The sequence below is a fragment of the Sminthopsis crassicaudata genome, chromosome 1, assembly GCF_048593235.1.
Source record: "Sminthopsis crassicaudata isolate SCR6 chromosome 1, ASM4859323v1, whole genome shotgun sequence".
NCBI lineage: Eukaryota > Metazoa > Chordata > Mammalia > Dasyuromorphia > Dasyuridae > Sminthopsis > Sminthopsis crassicaudata.
This window is the reverse complement of record NC_133617.1, coordinates 7092870-7106320: the sequence shown is the minus strand read 5'-3', so window position 1 is coordinate 7106320 and position 13451 is coordinate 7092870. Positions and strand designations below refer to the sequence as shown.

Sequence of the window (13451 nt, the reverse complement as noted above, 5' to 3'; positions counted from 1 at the left end):
TTTTCTGATAGAGTGAGGGATACCTAGATATGTTTGTAGGTAGCCATCAAGAAATCAGGGAGCATTTATGAAGCACCTACTGTGTGTCAGGCCCTGAGCTTGGGGATGGGGACAGAGGCACCAAAAATGAAACCATCTCTGTTTATATGGAGTTTGCAAGGAGTACAGAAGTGCCTTTATAAATACAAAGAATAGAGTAAATACAAGTGATTGCCAAGGAATTAAATACGTGGCTGGGCACTAGTGTTGGGGGGGATCAGGAAAAGATTCCTGCAAAGATGGTGCTTAGAAGAAAGGGGGAGTTTTGCCATGAGGAAGAGGGGCAAAGATGTGGAGGGTTAGGGGTGAAGAGCAGAGAGGCGGCCAATTTGGGAAGCTTGCAGTGCAGGGGTTGGGAAGGGAGAAGAGGCTTGGGTTGTGAGGCTTTCTCAGCAAAATGGAAGACTCCAAATTTGATTGTAGATGACAGTAAGCCTCTGGAGTCCCATGGTCAGTTCTGTACTTGCCTGTAGCATATGGGATGGACCAGACTGGGGAGAAAGCCAGGGGACCAGGTGGGAGGCAGTGGCAATAAGAAACATTCAGTGCACACTGTGTGTTGGGCACCAAGAAAGCCCCAGCTCCTTCCACCTTGTGAGCAGGGACCGTCCTAGGGCTTTCATGGTACAAAAGAAACTGAAAGTGGGTGGTCATAAGGCTCCGGGCATGAGGCACAGTGAAGCCCTAGAGCCGGCTGGATCCGGATCTGAGGAGGTAGGGGGCACAGTTTGTGGAGATGATGCTCCAGGAGGTCAGCCAGGTGAAAAATGAGCTGATGCTCTCTTCTAACCGAGGTAAGGGACAAATATCAGGACCAAAATGGTGTCTGTATGCATGGAAAGGATTTGAGAGATGTTGTGGAAATGGCAAGATTTGATGAGAGTGGGGAGGGGTATGGGGTTGAGGTGCTTTCCTTGGCTTTAGAATTGTTCCTAAGACTCTTGCTCCCCTGCAGCTCTGCTGGTGCTCCCCTTGGCTCTAGAAGTGTGCCCAAGACCCCCAATCCTTTACAGACCAAAGCAACCATGCTAGTCTCCACCTTGCCCATCACAATGGGTTTTTTTTTTTTTTTTCCTAGCACAAATTGACCATCAACTCTGGAAGGTCTTTCCTCAATCATTACCTTAACAGGGTTTCTCATCATCATGCATTCCTCAGTGTTGAATAAGTCCTATTCAAATTCAGGCCAAGATTCAATTAATCAACAAGAATTTATTATTGTTGTTATTGTTAGTTCTGATAAGTGACATGTATATGGTGCTTTGAAGGTGAATTAAGGACTTTACAGAGAGTTATCTTATTTGAACCATACCATAATACTGAGAGGTTGCTGGTGGTAATATCCTCATTTACAGATGAGAAAATTGAGGCTGAGGGAGATGAGTGACTTGCCTAGTGTTCACATGATAACTGGGAAAGTTCTGAGGCCAGATTTGAATTCAGATTTTCCTGATTCCAGGTTCAGGGGTCTCTCCACTATGCTACCTGACTATTCCATCCGGCACCTACTACTTCTTCCATTCATTACACTCACAAAGTTTCCCTCCAGGTTACAGGTTTTGATTTCTGTTAAGAACTCTGGGCTCTTTGGAAGCCTTCTCACATTTGTTATATTCATTAGGTTTATCCCTAGCATGACTTTTATTATGTCGAGCCAGCTGTGAATATTGGTGGAAGGCCTTCTCACATTCAAAACACTTATAGGGCTTCTCTCTAGTATGAATTCTCTCATGTCGGGTAAGTTGTGTACTTTGGGGGAAGGACTTCCCACATTCACTGCATTCAAAAGGTTTTTTCCCGTTATGTGTCATCTGATGACGAGTAAGGTGAGAGCTATGGCGGAAGGTCTTTCCGCATTCCTGACAATTATAAGGTTTTTCTCCAGTGTGGATTCTCTGATGTTCACTGAGCCCTGTACTCAGGCGGAAGAACTTGCCACATTCCAGGCATTTATAGGGTTTCTCTCCACTGTGAATCGTCTGGTGTACAGTGAGCTGTGTGTTCTGGCGGAAGGTCTTCCCACATTCATCACATTTATAGGGTTTCTCTCCACTGTGAATTTTCTGGTGTACCGTAAGTTGGGTGCTCTGGCGGAAAGTCTTCCCACATTCACTGCACTCATAAGGTTTCTCTCCAGTGTGAATCCTCTGGTGCAGGGTAAGCTGTATGCTCTGCCTAAAGGACTTGCCACACTCCTTACATTCATATGGTTTCTCTCCAGTGTGAATCCTCTGGTGTAGAGTAAGTTGAGAGCTGTGGCCAAAGGCCTTTCCACACTCAGAACATTCATAAGGTTTCTCCCCAGTGTGAATTCTCTGATGTTCACTGAGTCTTGTGCCTAAACGGAAGGCCTTTCCACACTCATTACATTTATAAGGTTTCTCTCCAGTGTGAATTCTCTGATGCTCACTAAGGCTTGTGCCCAGGCGGAAGGACTTCCCACATTCATTACATTCATATGGTTTCTCCCCAGTGTGAATCCTCTGGTGTGTGGTAAGCTGTATACTCTGGCGGAAGACCTTCCCACACTCATTACACTCATAAGGTTTCTCTCCAGTGTGAATTGTCTGATGGGCAGTAAGCTGTGTACTTTGTCGGAAGGCCTTCCCACAAATTTTACATTCATATGGTTTCTCTCCAGTGTGGATTCTTTGATGTTGGGTAAGCTGTGACCCATGGCGGAAGGCCTTTCCACAATCACTACATTTATAAGGTCTATCTCCAGTATGAATTCTCTGGTGTTGTGTAAGGTGTGAACTATGTCGGAAAGTCTTTCCACATTCATTGCATTCATAAGGTTTTTCTCCGGTATGAATTCTCTGGTGTTGAGTGAGATGGGATCCGTGACGGAAGGCTTTCCCACATTCATTACATTTATAAGGTTTCTCTCCAGTGTGAATTTTCTGATGTTCCACAAGCCCCGTGCTCAAGCGAAATACTTTAGAGCATTCGTTACATTTAAAAGGTTTTTCTCCAGTATGAATTGACTGATGTTGAATAAGGTGTCCTTGCTGATAGAAGGCCTTTCCACATTGACCGCACTCATAGGGTCTCTCTCCAGTATGACTTCTCTTATGCTGAATAAGACACATCTTCTGAAAGAAGCCTTTCCCACATTCATTGCACACAAAAGGTTTCTCTCCGGTTTTCTCATTTTTATTGCAGTCAGAATTGTTACTGAAGGATTCCTCACATTCTTTAAATTTAGAAAGTGTCTTCTTTGGGCATATTTTATTACACTTTCTTAGGTCTGAATATATTTTGAGGCTCTTTCTATGTACATCATGTTTATGGAGACTCTTTCCTGTTGATTCTCTTTGTTGTGGTAAACAAACTAGTTCTGGATTCAACTTGTTATACTTATGGTTTCTCACTTTACTGGAACTTTTCCTTTGAGTACTAGGTTTTTGTCTAGAAGGCTTCTTCTTTTGCTGTTTCAATAACCTGGCATTAATTGCCTGGTTTTCTCCCAATCTGGAGATGGTGGGGCTATTCTTGGTGAGTCTTTCCTGGAATGATTTTTGTCCAGAAAGATGCTGTTTTGGAGGTGATTCCTTGGTTTCAGACCTAGGTTCCCAATCTGAAAAAACAAAAGAAAAAAAAATATATATATATATAATATGAGTCATGGGGTAAAGAACAAGACCTTTCTTTGAGATATACATATAGATAGACACATAAATAGATAGGCAGACAGCCATAGATATATAGAGACAGAGCTGTAATTTGAATGAAATAGAACACCACTGAAAACTATGTGGCCTTGACTCTAAAGACATCACAAATGAGGCATGGGAGAAGGGACAACTGAAGACCAATAAGGAGACCAATCAGTCCAGAAGGAGGAAAGGGGCACAGGCATATAGATTTTTCCCATGATGACACAGGAAGCTCCCCCTACTAGTACAGGCTGGCCCCTTCTCTGCCCATGTCACTGCGGGGCTAAGGATCCCACATACTATGTGTCAGAGGCAGAGCTTGACTCCAAGCCCTCCTGGTTCTCAGTCCATATTTAGGAAGACAAGGTCTTCTTTGGAAGTCCTGTTGGGGTCTCAGACTCCTTCTACTTCCTGCCTCTTCTTCCCAACGTCCACACAATCCTTCTCTAGCACAGGCAGCCTTCCCTACCTCCTCTGGCCCCTTTTGGGTTGTGAACTGAACCTCCCGGGTCATAGCTTCACTTGAGACTGGACCTCCACAGAAGACCTTGAACACTTGCACCATTTCTCTCTCTCCAGTCCTCCCTCTAACCATTGAAACAGCTTGGAATCACTGCTGCTTCCAGTAATTCGGAATCACTAGCTGCCAGCTCCCTTACTCCCATCCGTCTCAACCCATGGCCCTCAATGTCAAGCTGCCTGCTCAGCAACGAACAAACTTCTTTTCCCTGCCATCCTCTTCCCTTATGTTTCTAGCCTCCAGCACTCAGAGACCTAGGTCTTCACTCTGGACAATGTTCCCCTTTCTACCTTTTCCAGTACTCCCAACTTACTGGTCAATGTGGGGGAAACAGAAGCCTATGGGCTACCCAGAGCCACTTCCAGATTCTTCTCCACTACCACCCCTGGGCAGCCTCCACTATTTTGAGGTTCACTGTCTTGCAGAAAATAGTAAGTCATTCACAGATGATCAAAGAGAATTGTTTTAACTGTGTGCAATATTCCCTTGTTTGCTCATTTCCCCTTGTATCCGTCTGTCTTAAGACTTCCTCTTCTCAGCAATGCAATGATTCAAGGCAGTTTCAAAAGCGTAATCTCCAAAATCTTGGGTCAAAAATCTGCAGGGCTCCCTGTGACCTCCAAACACCGAGCCTTTCACAACCTGGTTATCCCTTACTCTGCAACCTGGGCTCCTGAACATCCTCAGAATTCTCAGAGAACATCCTGGGATGTTCTCACTCACCTGCCTCCCCTAGCTCCCCTGGCTTCCAACAAATTCTAACTAAAATCGCATCTTCTACAAGAAGTCTGTCTGGATCTTCCTTGATTCCCACGATCACTTTCTATTTCTCTCGGACACAGTCCATACAAAGGTGTTTTAAAATTGTCTCCCCCAAAACACTGGAAGCTCCTTAAGAGCTTTTGCCTTTCTTAGTTTCCCGACACTTAGCCCAGGGTCTGGCAGGTATGGGCACTTCTGATTTGCTGATTACAAAGCAGTCTTTACAAAAATAAATGTAGACCTGCAGACCTAAAGAAAACTGAAGAGATATTTATTGCTCTACGCTCTGCAATATATTAAAAACAACGATACCACATAAATTAATTTACTTATTCAGAGTCCTGTTACTTAAATTATCAATATATGCTTTTATACAACTGAAAATATAATAAATTCATCCAGATAAATAAAAGATCAAGAATCTCAAGAGAAATGCCCTCCACAAAAAGGCTGGAGGTGGGGGGTGGGAGGGAGGAGGGAAGAGGGCCAGCAATACTAAATCTCAAGCCAAATATTATGTAATCATCACCAGTCTTATTTAGTATTGATGAAATAGAGACAGGTTGAAGCAAGAACTGATAAATCCCCAAACCGTAACCACCAGGGTGGGGTTCGCTGTCCAGCAAAAAAGGTTACAAAAAATGGGAAGCATCTAGCAGAAATTAAATTTAAATCGATAGTTCACGTAACACATCACAACCAGATGGGTTCATGACAAAACACTTGAGAGGGACAGGAAGAGAGAGTTTTTGACCAAACGTGGGATAGAAAACAACAGAGAAGACTGAAACGGACAATTTGAATTACATAAAACTGAAAAGCTCAGGGATAATCAAAATCAATGCAGGTAAAATGAGAAGAAAAAAGTTAACTGAAAACAAAAGTCTTGACAAGTCGGTCCGATTAAGCTCCGATCATCGACATGGAGAGCAAACACTGAAATATAAGAGGAGCATTCCAGAAGCAACAAATAGGCAAAGAGTGAAGAAACCCAAACTACCGACAACCACAGGAAAAACCATTACTTTAAAACAAAAACAAATGAAAACAACTCCAGGGCGTTACCTCACACCCGAGCGCTCAGAGGCACCCCGGACCTGGGCCAGGATTTGGGGAGCCCCCAAGCGCCAGCCCGGAGGAGAGGGCCCAGGATGGGGCTTTGGGGTCAGTCGCAGCCCCAGGGAACCAAATCAGAGACAGCACTGAAGCACAAGGCGCTCCCAGGAATATTCTGCCAGGGATCTTGCCCGTCCTCCCTCGCCAGGCCCGTGTCTAGAGGGGGGCCTCCTGCTGCCCAGAGCACCTCACTCACCTGCCCAGCTGCTTCCTGGGGCATCTCCCTCCGGCCCCCAGGGGGCGTCCCCTCGCTCCAGCTGCTGGATCACATCCGGCTTGGGAAGGGCCAGTCCTGCTGGGAGGAGGGGAATGGGGGTTCAGGGCCTTGGCTAGAGAAGGGAGGCGCCCACTGGAGCCTTGCAGGGGTGCAGGGCTCTGGGCGGGGAGTTTGGGGAGGGGTCTACAGGGATGCCATTGGGCCAGGGCTACAAGGAAGGTCCTTTCTTCCATCTGGGCTTGGTCCCCGAGATGCCGGCCCTTCCCAAGCCGGACATTGGCTCCGGAAGGAAGCCGAGGGGCAGCGGGCCCTCACCCAGGCAGACCAGGTTCCGGTAGTTCTCCAGCATCACTTGGCGGTAGAGCTCCTTCTGAGAGGGGTCCAGGCGCCTCCACTCCTCCGGGGTGAAGGTCACGGCCACGTCTCTGAAGGTCACTGACCCCTAAAACACCAAAGGCATCTTTCTGCTCCCCCCACCCCGAGTGCTGGCTCCATCACTGGGGACAAGGGGCACCGGGGACAGGACACTGAACCGCGGCCCTCCCTGGGAAATGGAACTCCACAGCAGACCTTGCCTCGCCTCCAAGCAGATGCGCTGCCCGGGGGACTCTGGCCAAGGTGGAGGGGCTGGTGCCCCCCACCCAGGGAACCCTGAGGGGCAGCTCTCAAACGGCATCCCTGGCAGCAACCTCCCAGAGAGCACCCCCTGGCAGTGCCCTCTGACCATGCCCCATGGCAGTGCCCCCTGGCCACGCCCCCTGACAGCACACCCTGTAGCTCCCCCCTGGCAGTGTCCTCTGGCCACGCCCCCTGGCAGCGCCCTCTGACAGCACTCCTTGTAGCTCCCCCCTGGCAGTGCCCTCTGACCACGCCCCCTGGCAGCGCCCTCTGACAGCACCCCCTGGCAGTGCCCCCTGGCCACACCCCCTGACAGCACCCCCTGTAGCTCCCCTCCTGACAGCACCCCCTGTAGCAACGCCTCCTCTGCAGTGCCCACACTGGCAGTGCCTACGCAGCGTCCTGGGTTCCGGGAAGCCACAGGACGGCAGCCGGTCACTCACCGGGGTCTTCAGCCCGGGCGCCATGGCCGCCCCTCTCTGGGGCCGGAGCAGAGCTGAGAAGGGAAAGGAGACGTGACAAAGGCAGTGCGTGTGCCCACCCCACCTCCCCCCAGCGCCGCGGGATGCGCCTCATGGGCTGCGTGGGTGCCAAGGACGGGGGGCATGGGAGGTGCCCAGGGAGAGGGGCTGGCCCCGGATGTCAGCGGGAAGAGGAAGGGGGCAGTGACTGCAGATAAAAGGGGCTGGCACTGGGGTCCGACAGGGCGTCAGGGAGCCACAGCAGGGCGAAGAGGGGCAGCAAATGGAGGCCTGTCCTGGAGGTCTGTGGGGCGAGGGTCTCACTGGGGAGCCACAGCAGGTGGGGGAGCAGGGCAGTAACTCTCACACAGAACCTGCCTCGCGGAGGTCTGCAGTCCGCCTCCTCGCCCAGCGCGCCCATTGGACGGCCTGGGCCCATGGGAGCCAATCAGCGGTGTCGCTGCTCCATGGACCCTCCTAGGCTTTGTCCCTTTCTCCAAGCCGGCTCCGCACCAGCTCTCCCACGAGGAGGGGCGGGGAAGCAGCAAAGTCTTTGATTGGCTCCCAGGGCCTAAGAATCAGCCAATGGAAATGCTTTATCGCCAAGGGATGGGCTAAGGGCGGCGCTAGAGGTGGTGCTAGGCGCCGGACTGCGCAGGCGCGGCTGCCTTAGGGCCGGCAATTCTCTAAGTCCCCCGCACCACGCCCCCTTTTCCTCTTTGTTGGTCTGGAAAACAGGTGCCGGGCGCCCGGAACCAGCCCGGTCTCCCCGTCTGCTTGGTTCCGGCCCCGGGCCCGGCTCCCACTTACCCCGGAAGGCTCGAGCCCTGGCGACGGCTGCGGACGAAACAGAACCGAGGCTGACAGGCTGGACTAGGAGGGGTACTGCCAATTAAGGGACGGAAGTGCCGTTGCCATGGAGACCTGCCCGGAAACCCGCCCCTAGCCTCCGCGCGCTCCCTTCTGGGAAACGTAGTTCTCGGCCTGGGAGGGCGCGCACATGCATTGAGTCCTACAGCTTCTCTAGCCTCTGCTGCGGGGACGGACTGGGAATGAGTTCCTGGCTGAGACCCCGCCCCGCTCCTGCCCCGGTCTGGGGCCTGCGCGACCCTCCCTGCATCTTTGGGGAAGCAAGTTATAAATAAATGTGCCCTCCATGTGAACTGGATAACGGAAAGTCTCTCCTCTAGGGCACATCGCAGCCCATTCAGGGGTCCTCCGGCTCGCCGCCGGTCACTCTTTCCGTCTCCTCTCGTTCCCTCGCTTCCCTTAAGTTTCCGCAGGGACCGTTCTTTCATTCTAGTCTGTGTCCCCGGCGCTTAGCACAGTGCCTGGCCCAGTCATTGCCGGACTCCTGCGCTCAGGCTCCCGGCAGGAGTATCGGGGGGGGGGGGGGGGGGGAAAGACGGTCTTGGAAGCCCGGGCCAGCCTCGTTCCTCAGGAATCGCAGGACCTAAGGCATCGGCCCCCTTAATTGATGTCCCATGGCTTCGGGCATGACTGGCTTAGTCCGCGTGCAGTGGAGAAGAACGAAATCCGGCCCAGGGCTGCTAGAGCCTCCAAGGGGAAGGCCCGATGGCCGCCGGCCCAGGGCTGGACAAGCAGGCGTCTCGGGTCCCGCTGGCAGCCCAGGGGGGAGCTCGGAGAGCTCGGCGAATGGGGATGTCCTGCGCGCGTCTGACCCTGGCCTCTCAAGGGACCGTGTGTGAATGCGGCTGAACTCCTCCCGCCGGAGGAGCCTCCCGTGCCTTTGGGGTGGTTTGTGCCGCTTCCGCCGGTTTGTCCACGGTTCTCTGCTACTGCGGCGCTGTATTTTGTCAGTTTATCCACAGCACTAGTGTACAAGACCACTAGGGGGCGCTGCAGGGCACCGAAAACCGCGTCGGAATCCAGACTCTTGCTAGCAGGGAGACCCCGGCAAGGCTTAATCTGAAGCGCTTCAGGATCTTTGCTAAAAAAAACAAAAACAAAAAACCATGGACAGCTCCGGCGCGCTCTAGTCCGGGGCACGAAAAGTCTCGCGGGACTAGACAAAGCAGGATGCTCTATGAATACCTGACCGTGCTTTGTCGCTCTTGACTGGCATGCTGTCGCTGGGGTGGCCTCTGAGGGCTCGCATGTCTATGGCATGTACTGTTAACGTGCACTGGTTTATTCTAATGTCAACAGCGCCAAAGGATGATGGCCTGGAAGCCTAGGAAAGTCCCCTAGTCTTACAGTGCCGACATTTGTGTTCACGCTGTATATTCATGAGTTTGGGGACCTGTTCCAGCTAACCTTCGCCAGGAACTGCAGTTTTGCCGCAGGGGAGGAATGTCACCAGCGTCCCCAAGCCCCTGAGTGCAGGACTTTGCGCTCAGAGCAGCGCCCCAGCCTGTGTGAGGAGCAAGAGCTCCGCTCCTCTTTAGACAGCTACTTCCTGCACTTGAGAACAGAGACGGACGGCGCCAGCCGCTGCTGAAGGGAGCGCAAGATTCTGGGAAGAAGCTGACGAGAGAGGAGCCCAACATGTCTCTATTTCTACCTTGCTACAGTAGAGACTTTGGCAAACTTCCCCCTGGGATGAGATCGAGAGCTCTCTGTCTCTTGGTTGAAGTGAGTTACCTCACTTCCAGTGGGCGAGTTCCTTCATTCTGTACTGTCTGGTATATAATCCCCCATGTATCCTTTCTCTGACTTCTGTTTTGTTATGAACTTGGGTAAATATTATTTCTTAGCTATGTCCTACATATACATCATGGAATTGGCATTTGGTGAAATTAGAGTTAAGCTTTGGAGATAAAGCTTGGAGCACTCACTGCTGCTCCAATTAATGAAGCAATGACCAGAAGCTGGATTGAAAAGCCCATCCCCTTTACTTTTTATACCTGACAAAACAGAGTGAAGGAGCTCTTCCATTGGAGAAAGATCAGCTGAGAAGAAAATCTCAGGTCTCATTCCAAAGAGAAATTTCTCTAAGTATCTAGTGTAGTGAGGTGGGAATAGGAACATGATAAGTTCTTTGACTCCGCTTTTGTCAGCTTCTTCAAGGAGGTAGAAAAGCCAGACAAAATGCCCAGAGTCTGTAGATGAGTGTCTTGGAACATCAAGAAGGCCAGTGTTTGAAGAGTATATGAAGGAAAATAAGGTGTAAGAAGGGGAAGCAGGTTATAAAAGGCTTTGAGTGCCACGGAAAGCATTTGGATTTGATTTTGGAGGAGAGAAGGAGCCATTGGAATTTACTGAGTAGGTGTTAGGTCTGTGCTTTAGGAAAATCACTTTATTGATTGAATAGAGAATGGGGGAGAGACTGAAGCAGTCAGCCCTCCCAAGCAAACTAACAGTCCAGGTTTGAGATGAGGGGGGTTTGCCCCATGGTGGGAGTAATGTCCGAGGGCAGAAGGGGAGTATTGAAGAGATACTGCAGAGGTGAAATGGACCAGAGATGGTGCAGAGGTGAAATAGACCAGAGGTAGTGCAGAGGTGAAATGGACCAGAGGTGGGGGAGAGATGAAATTAACCAGAGATATAGTGCAGAGGTGAAATGGACAGACCTTGGTAACAGATGGCTATGGAGAGTGAGAAATCTAGGATTCCCATGTTAGGAAGTTGAAGCATTGGGAAGATGGAGTGCCCTATTGTTACTGTCATCATCATTTTCAATCATTACAGTCCTGTCCAACTGTTTGTGGACCCATTTGGGGTTCTCTTGGCAAAGGTATTTGAGTGCCTTGCCATTCTTTTTCCAGCCCATTTTACAAACAAGCAAACGGTGGCAAACAAGGTTAATTAACTGTCTTGCCCACATAGCTTGTAAATGTCTGAGGTCTTGAACTCACAAAGATGAGTCTTCCTGACTTCAGACCCTCTATGTACTATTCCACCTAGCTGGTCCTGGTGTTACTCTACATGACAACAATAAAAATAACAGCAAGAGCATGCATGTATATACTCTTTACAATGTGGCAGACACTAGGCTAAATACTTTTCCATTAGTATCTTATTTGACCCTGTCAGAACTCAGTGAGGTGGATGCCATCTCCATTTTACGCATGAAGAAACCGAATGAAATAGTTTGTGCTCAAATTCACACAATTAGGAAGTGTCTTTGACTGGATTTGACACTTACTAGCTGTGTGGGAAATCACTTAATTCTGTTTGCCCCACTTCCTTCATCTGTAAAATAAACTGGAGGAAATAGAAAACCCTTCCAGTATTTCTGTAAAAAAAAAACAAACAAACAAAAAAAAACCACCCAAAGAGGACATGAAGAATGAGACACAAATGAAAAATGAATCAACACCAATATGGTCTTTTCTATAAATCTGTTCTGAATTTTATGTAGCCACTTATAACCTTTTCTCTGTTTCTGAACGACAAAGCTTATGAATTCAAAAGTTTAGTCTTCCTCTCTTGTGGATGCCAAAAAATTCAGTCATTACTGGTCTTGTTTAATTGAAAGAAAAACTCTGAGCTGAAATAATTTGGGCCCAATCTGTATCACAATCAGTATTAGAATCACACCAAAATTCAGCATATAAGACTCCAGAGCTATGAGCTATAGATTCTAAGTTCACTTGCTTACAGACAGGAATTTAACTAAAGACCCATCCTTGTTTTACCTTGTGATGATGATTGAGCCTAGTTTGGCAGAGGTGACTACATGGAAAGTCCCCCAGAATAGTTTTGTACCTCTGGACCAATCACTTGTCTAATAGGAGCTGATGACCATCTTATGGCCACTTAGGTCACTGACTATGATAGCCTGTACCATTTCCTCCTGCCCAAATTAAGGAGAGATCTGTTTATCTTATATGGAGATACTTTGCTTCACCCAACTTGTGATCCTGCTGACATATTGCCTAGTTTAGCTCATGCATCACATGTCAATTAGTGGAATTATTCTTTGATATAGCTGTTCTTGAATGACTGGACATCTAGCCCTAGAAAAATAGAACCCTGAAAAGAGTGATAATTTGTGATAAATTATCTACTCTAATTCCTTTAATTTTTTTTCATCTCTTATTGTGGAAGCTAGCATTTCTAATACAATATTGAATACTAATGGTGATAGTGGACAACCTTGTTTCACTCCTGATCTTATTAGGAATGGTTCCAGTTTATCCCCATTACATATGATAATTTCTGGTGGTTTTAAATAGGTGCTACTGACTGTTTCAAGGAAAAGTCCATTTATTCCTATGCTTTCTAGTATTTAATAGGAATGGGTGTTGGATTTTACACTTTTTCTATATCTATTGAGATAATCATATGGTTTTTGTTAATTTGGTTATTGATATAGTATATAGTATTGATATAGTATATTGATATATTATGCTAATAGGTTTTCTAATATTGAACCATTCCTGGTTCAAATCTTACTTGGTCATGGTGTATTATCCTGGGGATGATTTTCTATAATCTTTTTGCTAATACTTTATTTAAGATTTTTGCATCAATATTCATTAAGGAGATTGGTCTATAATTTTCTTTCTCTGTTTTCGTCCTACCTGGTTTACGTATCAGTACCATGTTTGTATTATTTATTCCTCTCTTTTTTTGCATCAATTTTGTTTTATTTTTTATAGTTCCTCATTCATCATGAATCTGTCATTAGTGCTACTTCCGTCTGAAGGAGCATCCTTCTGTAAATCTTGCTTTTCCTCCAGTAGGCTGGCAGAGGACAGTGGAGCAATCCAACACAGAGAACCACTGTTTGTGCATGGCTGAAGACAGTGGTGATTTTATAGCACCTCAGGCACTTTACATCCATGAAATATGAGTTGGGACTCTGCACCAGGCGCTTCTTCTTGTGTTTCTCATTCTCCTCCTTGAGAGAGGGGTGTAGCAAATCTTTCGCAAGTGGCATGTTGGGGCGGACATCTTTACGGTGAGTCTTATTTATTCCTTTTAAGGAATTAGGTAGGAGTCCTTCATTCCCTAATTTTGTCACATAGTTTATATTATTGGAGTTAATTGTTCTTTAAATGTTTGGTAGAATTCACATGTAAATGCATTTGGTCCTGGGGATTTTTTCTTAGGGAGTTGATTAATAGTTTGTTCTATTTATTTTTCTAAAA

At 48.0% G+C, this 13451-nt stretch overlaps 1 protein-coding gene and 1 pseudogene across 3 annotated transcripts; both read right to left on the bottom strand.

Moving 5' to 3' along the window:
- Positions 1-1196: 1196 nt before the first annotated feature.
- LOC141551669 (uncharacterized) lies at positions 1197-8785 on the bottom strand. Of its 3 annotated transcripts, none has more exons than XM_074283697.1 (5): positions 8203-8339; positions 7375-7427; positions 6629-6755; positions 6293-6391; positions 1201-3619 (listed from the first exon to the last, which is right to left on the bottom strand). In XM_074283697.1, exons 2-5 carry the CDS (start codon positions 7396-7398, stop codon positions 1590-1592), a joined length of 2280 nt encoding a protein of 759 aa, XP_074139798.1. In that variant the 5' UTR covers positions 7399-7427; positions 8203-8339; the 3' UTR covers positions 1201-1589. The 3 variants fall into 3 exon arrangements, with proteins under 3 accessions (XP_074139715.1, XP_074139798.1, XP_074139886.1); XM_074283785.1 differs by having other exon boundaries at positions 6293-6388; XM_074283614.1 differs by lacking the exon at positions 6629-6755 and having other exon boundaries at positions 1197-3619; positions 6293-6388; positions 8203-8785.
- Positions 8786-12946: 4161 nt separating this feature from the next.
- Positions 12947-13240, bottom strand: LOC141552636 (small ribosomal subunit protein eS27-like; annotated as a pseudogene).
- Positions 13241-13451: the final 211 nt, after the last annotated feature.

Excerpts from the sequence above, each read along its gene's own strand:
- LOC141551669 (XM_074283614.1), bottom strand. The coding sequence starts at position 8,690 with ATGAAAGAACGGTCCCTGCGGAAACTTAAGGGAAGCGAGGGAACGAGA. Across the intron at positions 6,389-7,374 it reads CGCCCGGGCTGAAGACCCCG|GACTGGCCCTTCCCAAGCCG; the intron begins GTGAGTGACCGG and ends TCCTCCCAGCAG. Across the intron at positions 3,620-6,292 it reads CCCAGGAAGCAGCTGGGCAG|ATTGGGAACCTAGGTCTGAA; the intron begins GTGAGTGAGGTG and ends TTGTTTTTTCAG.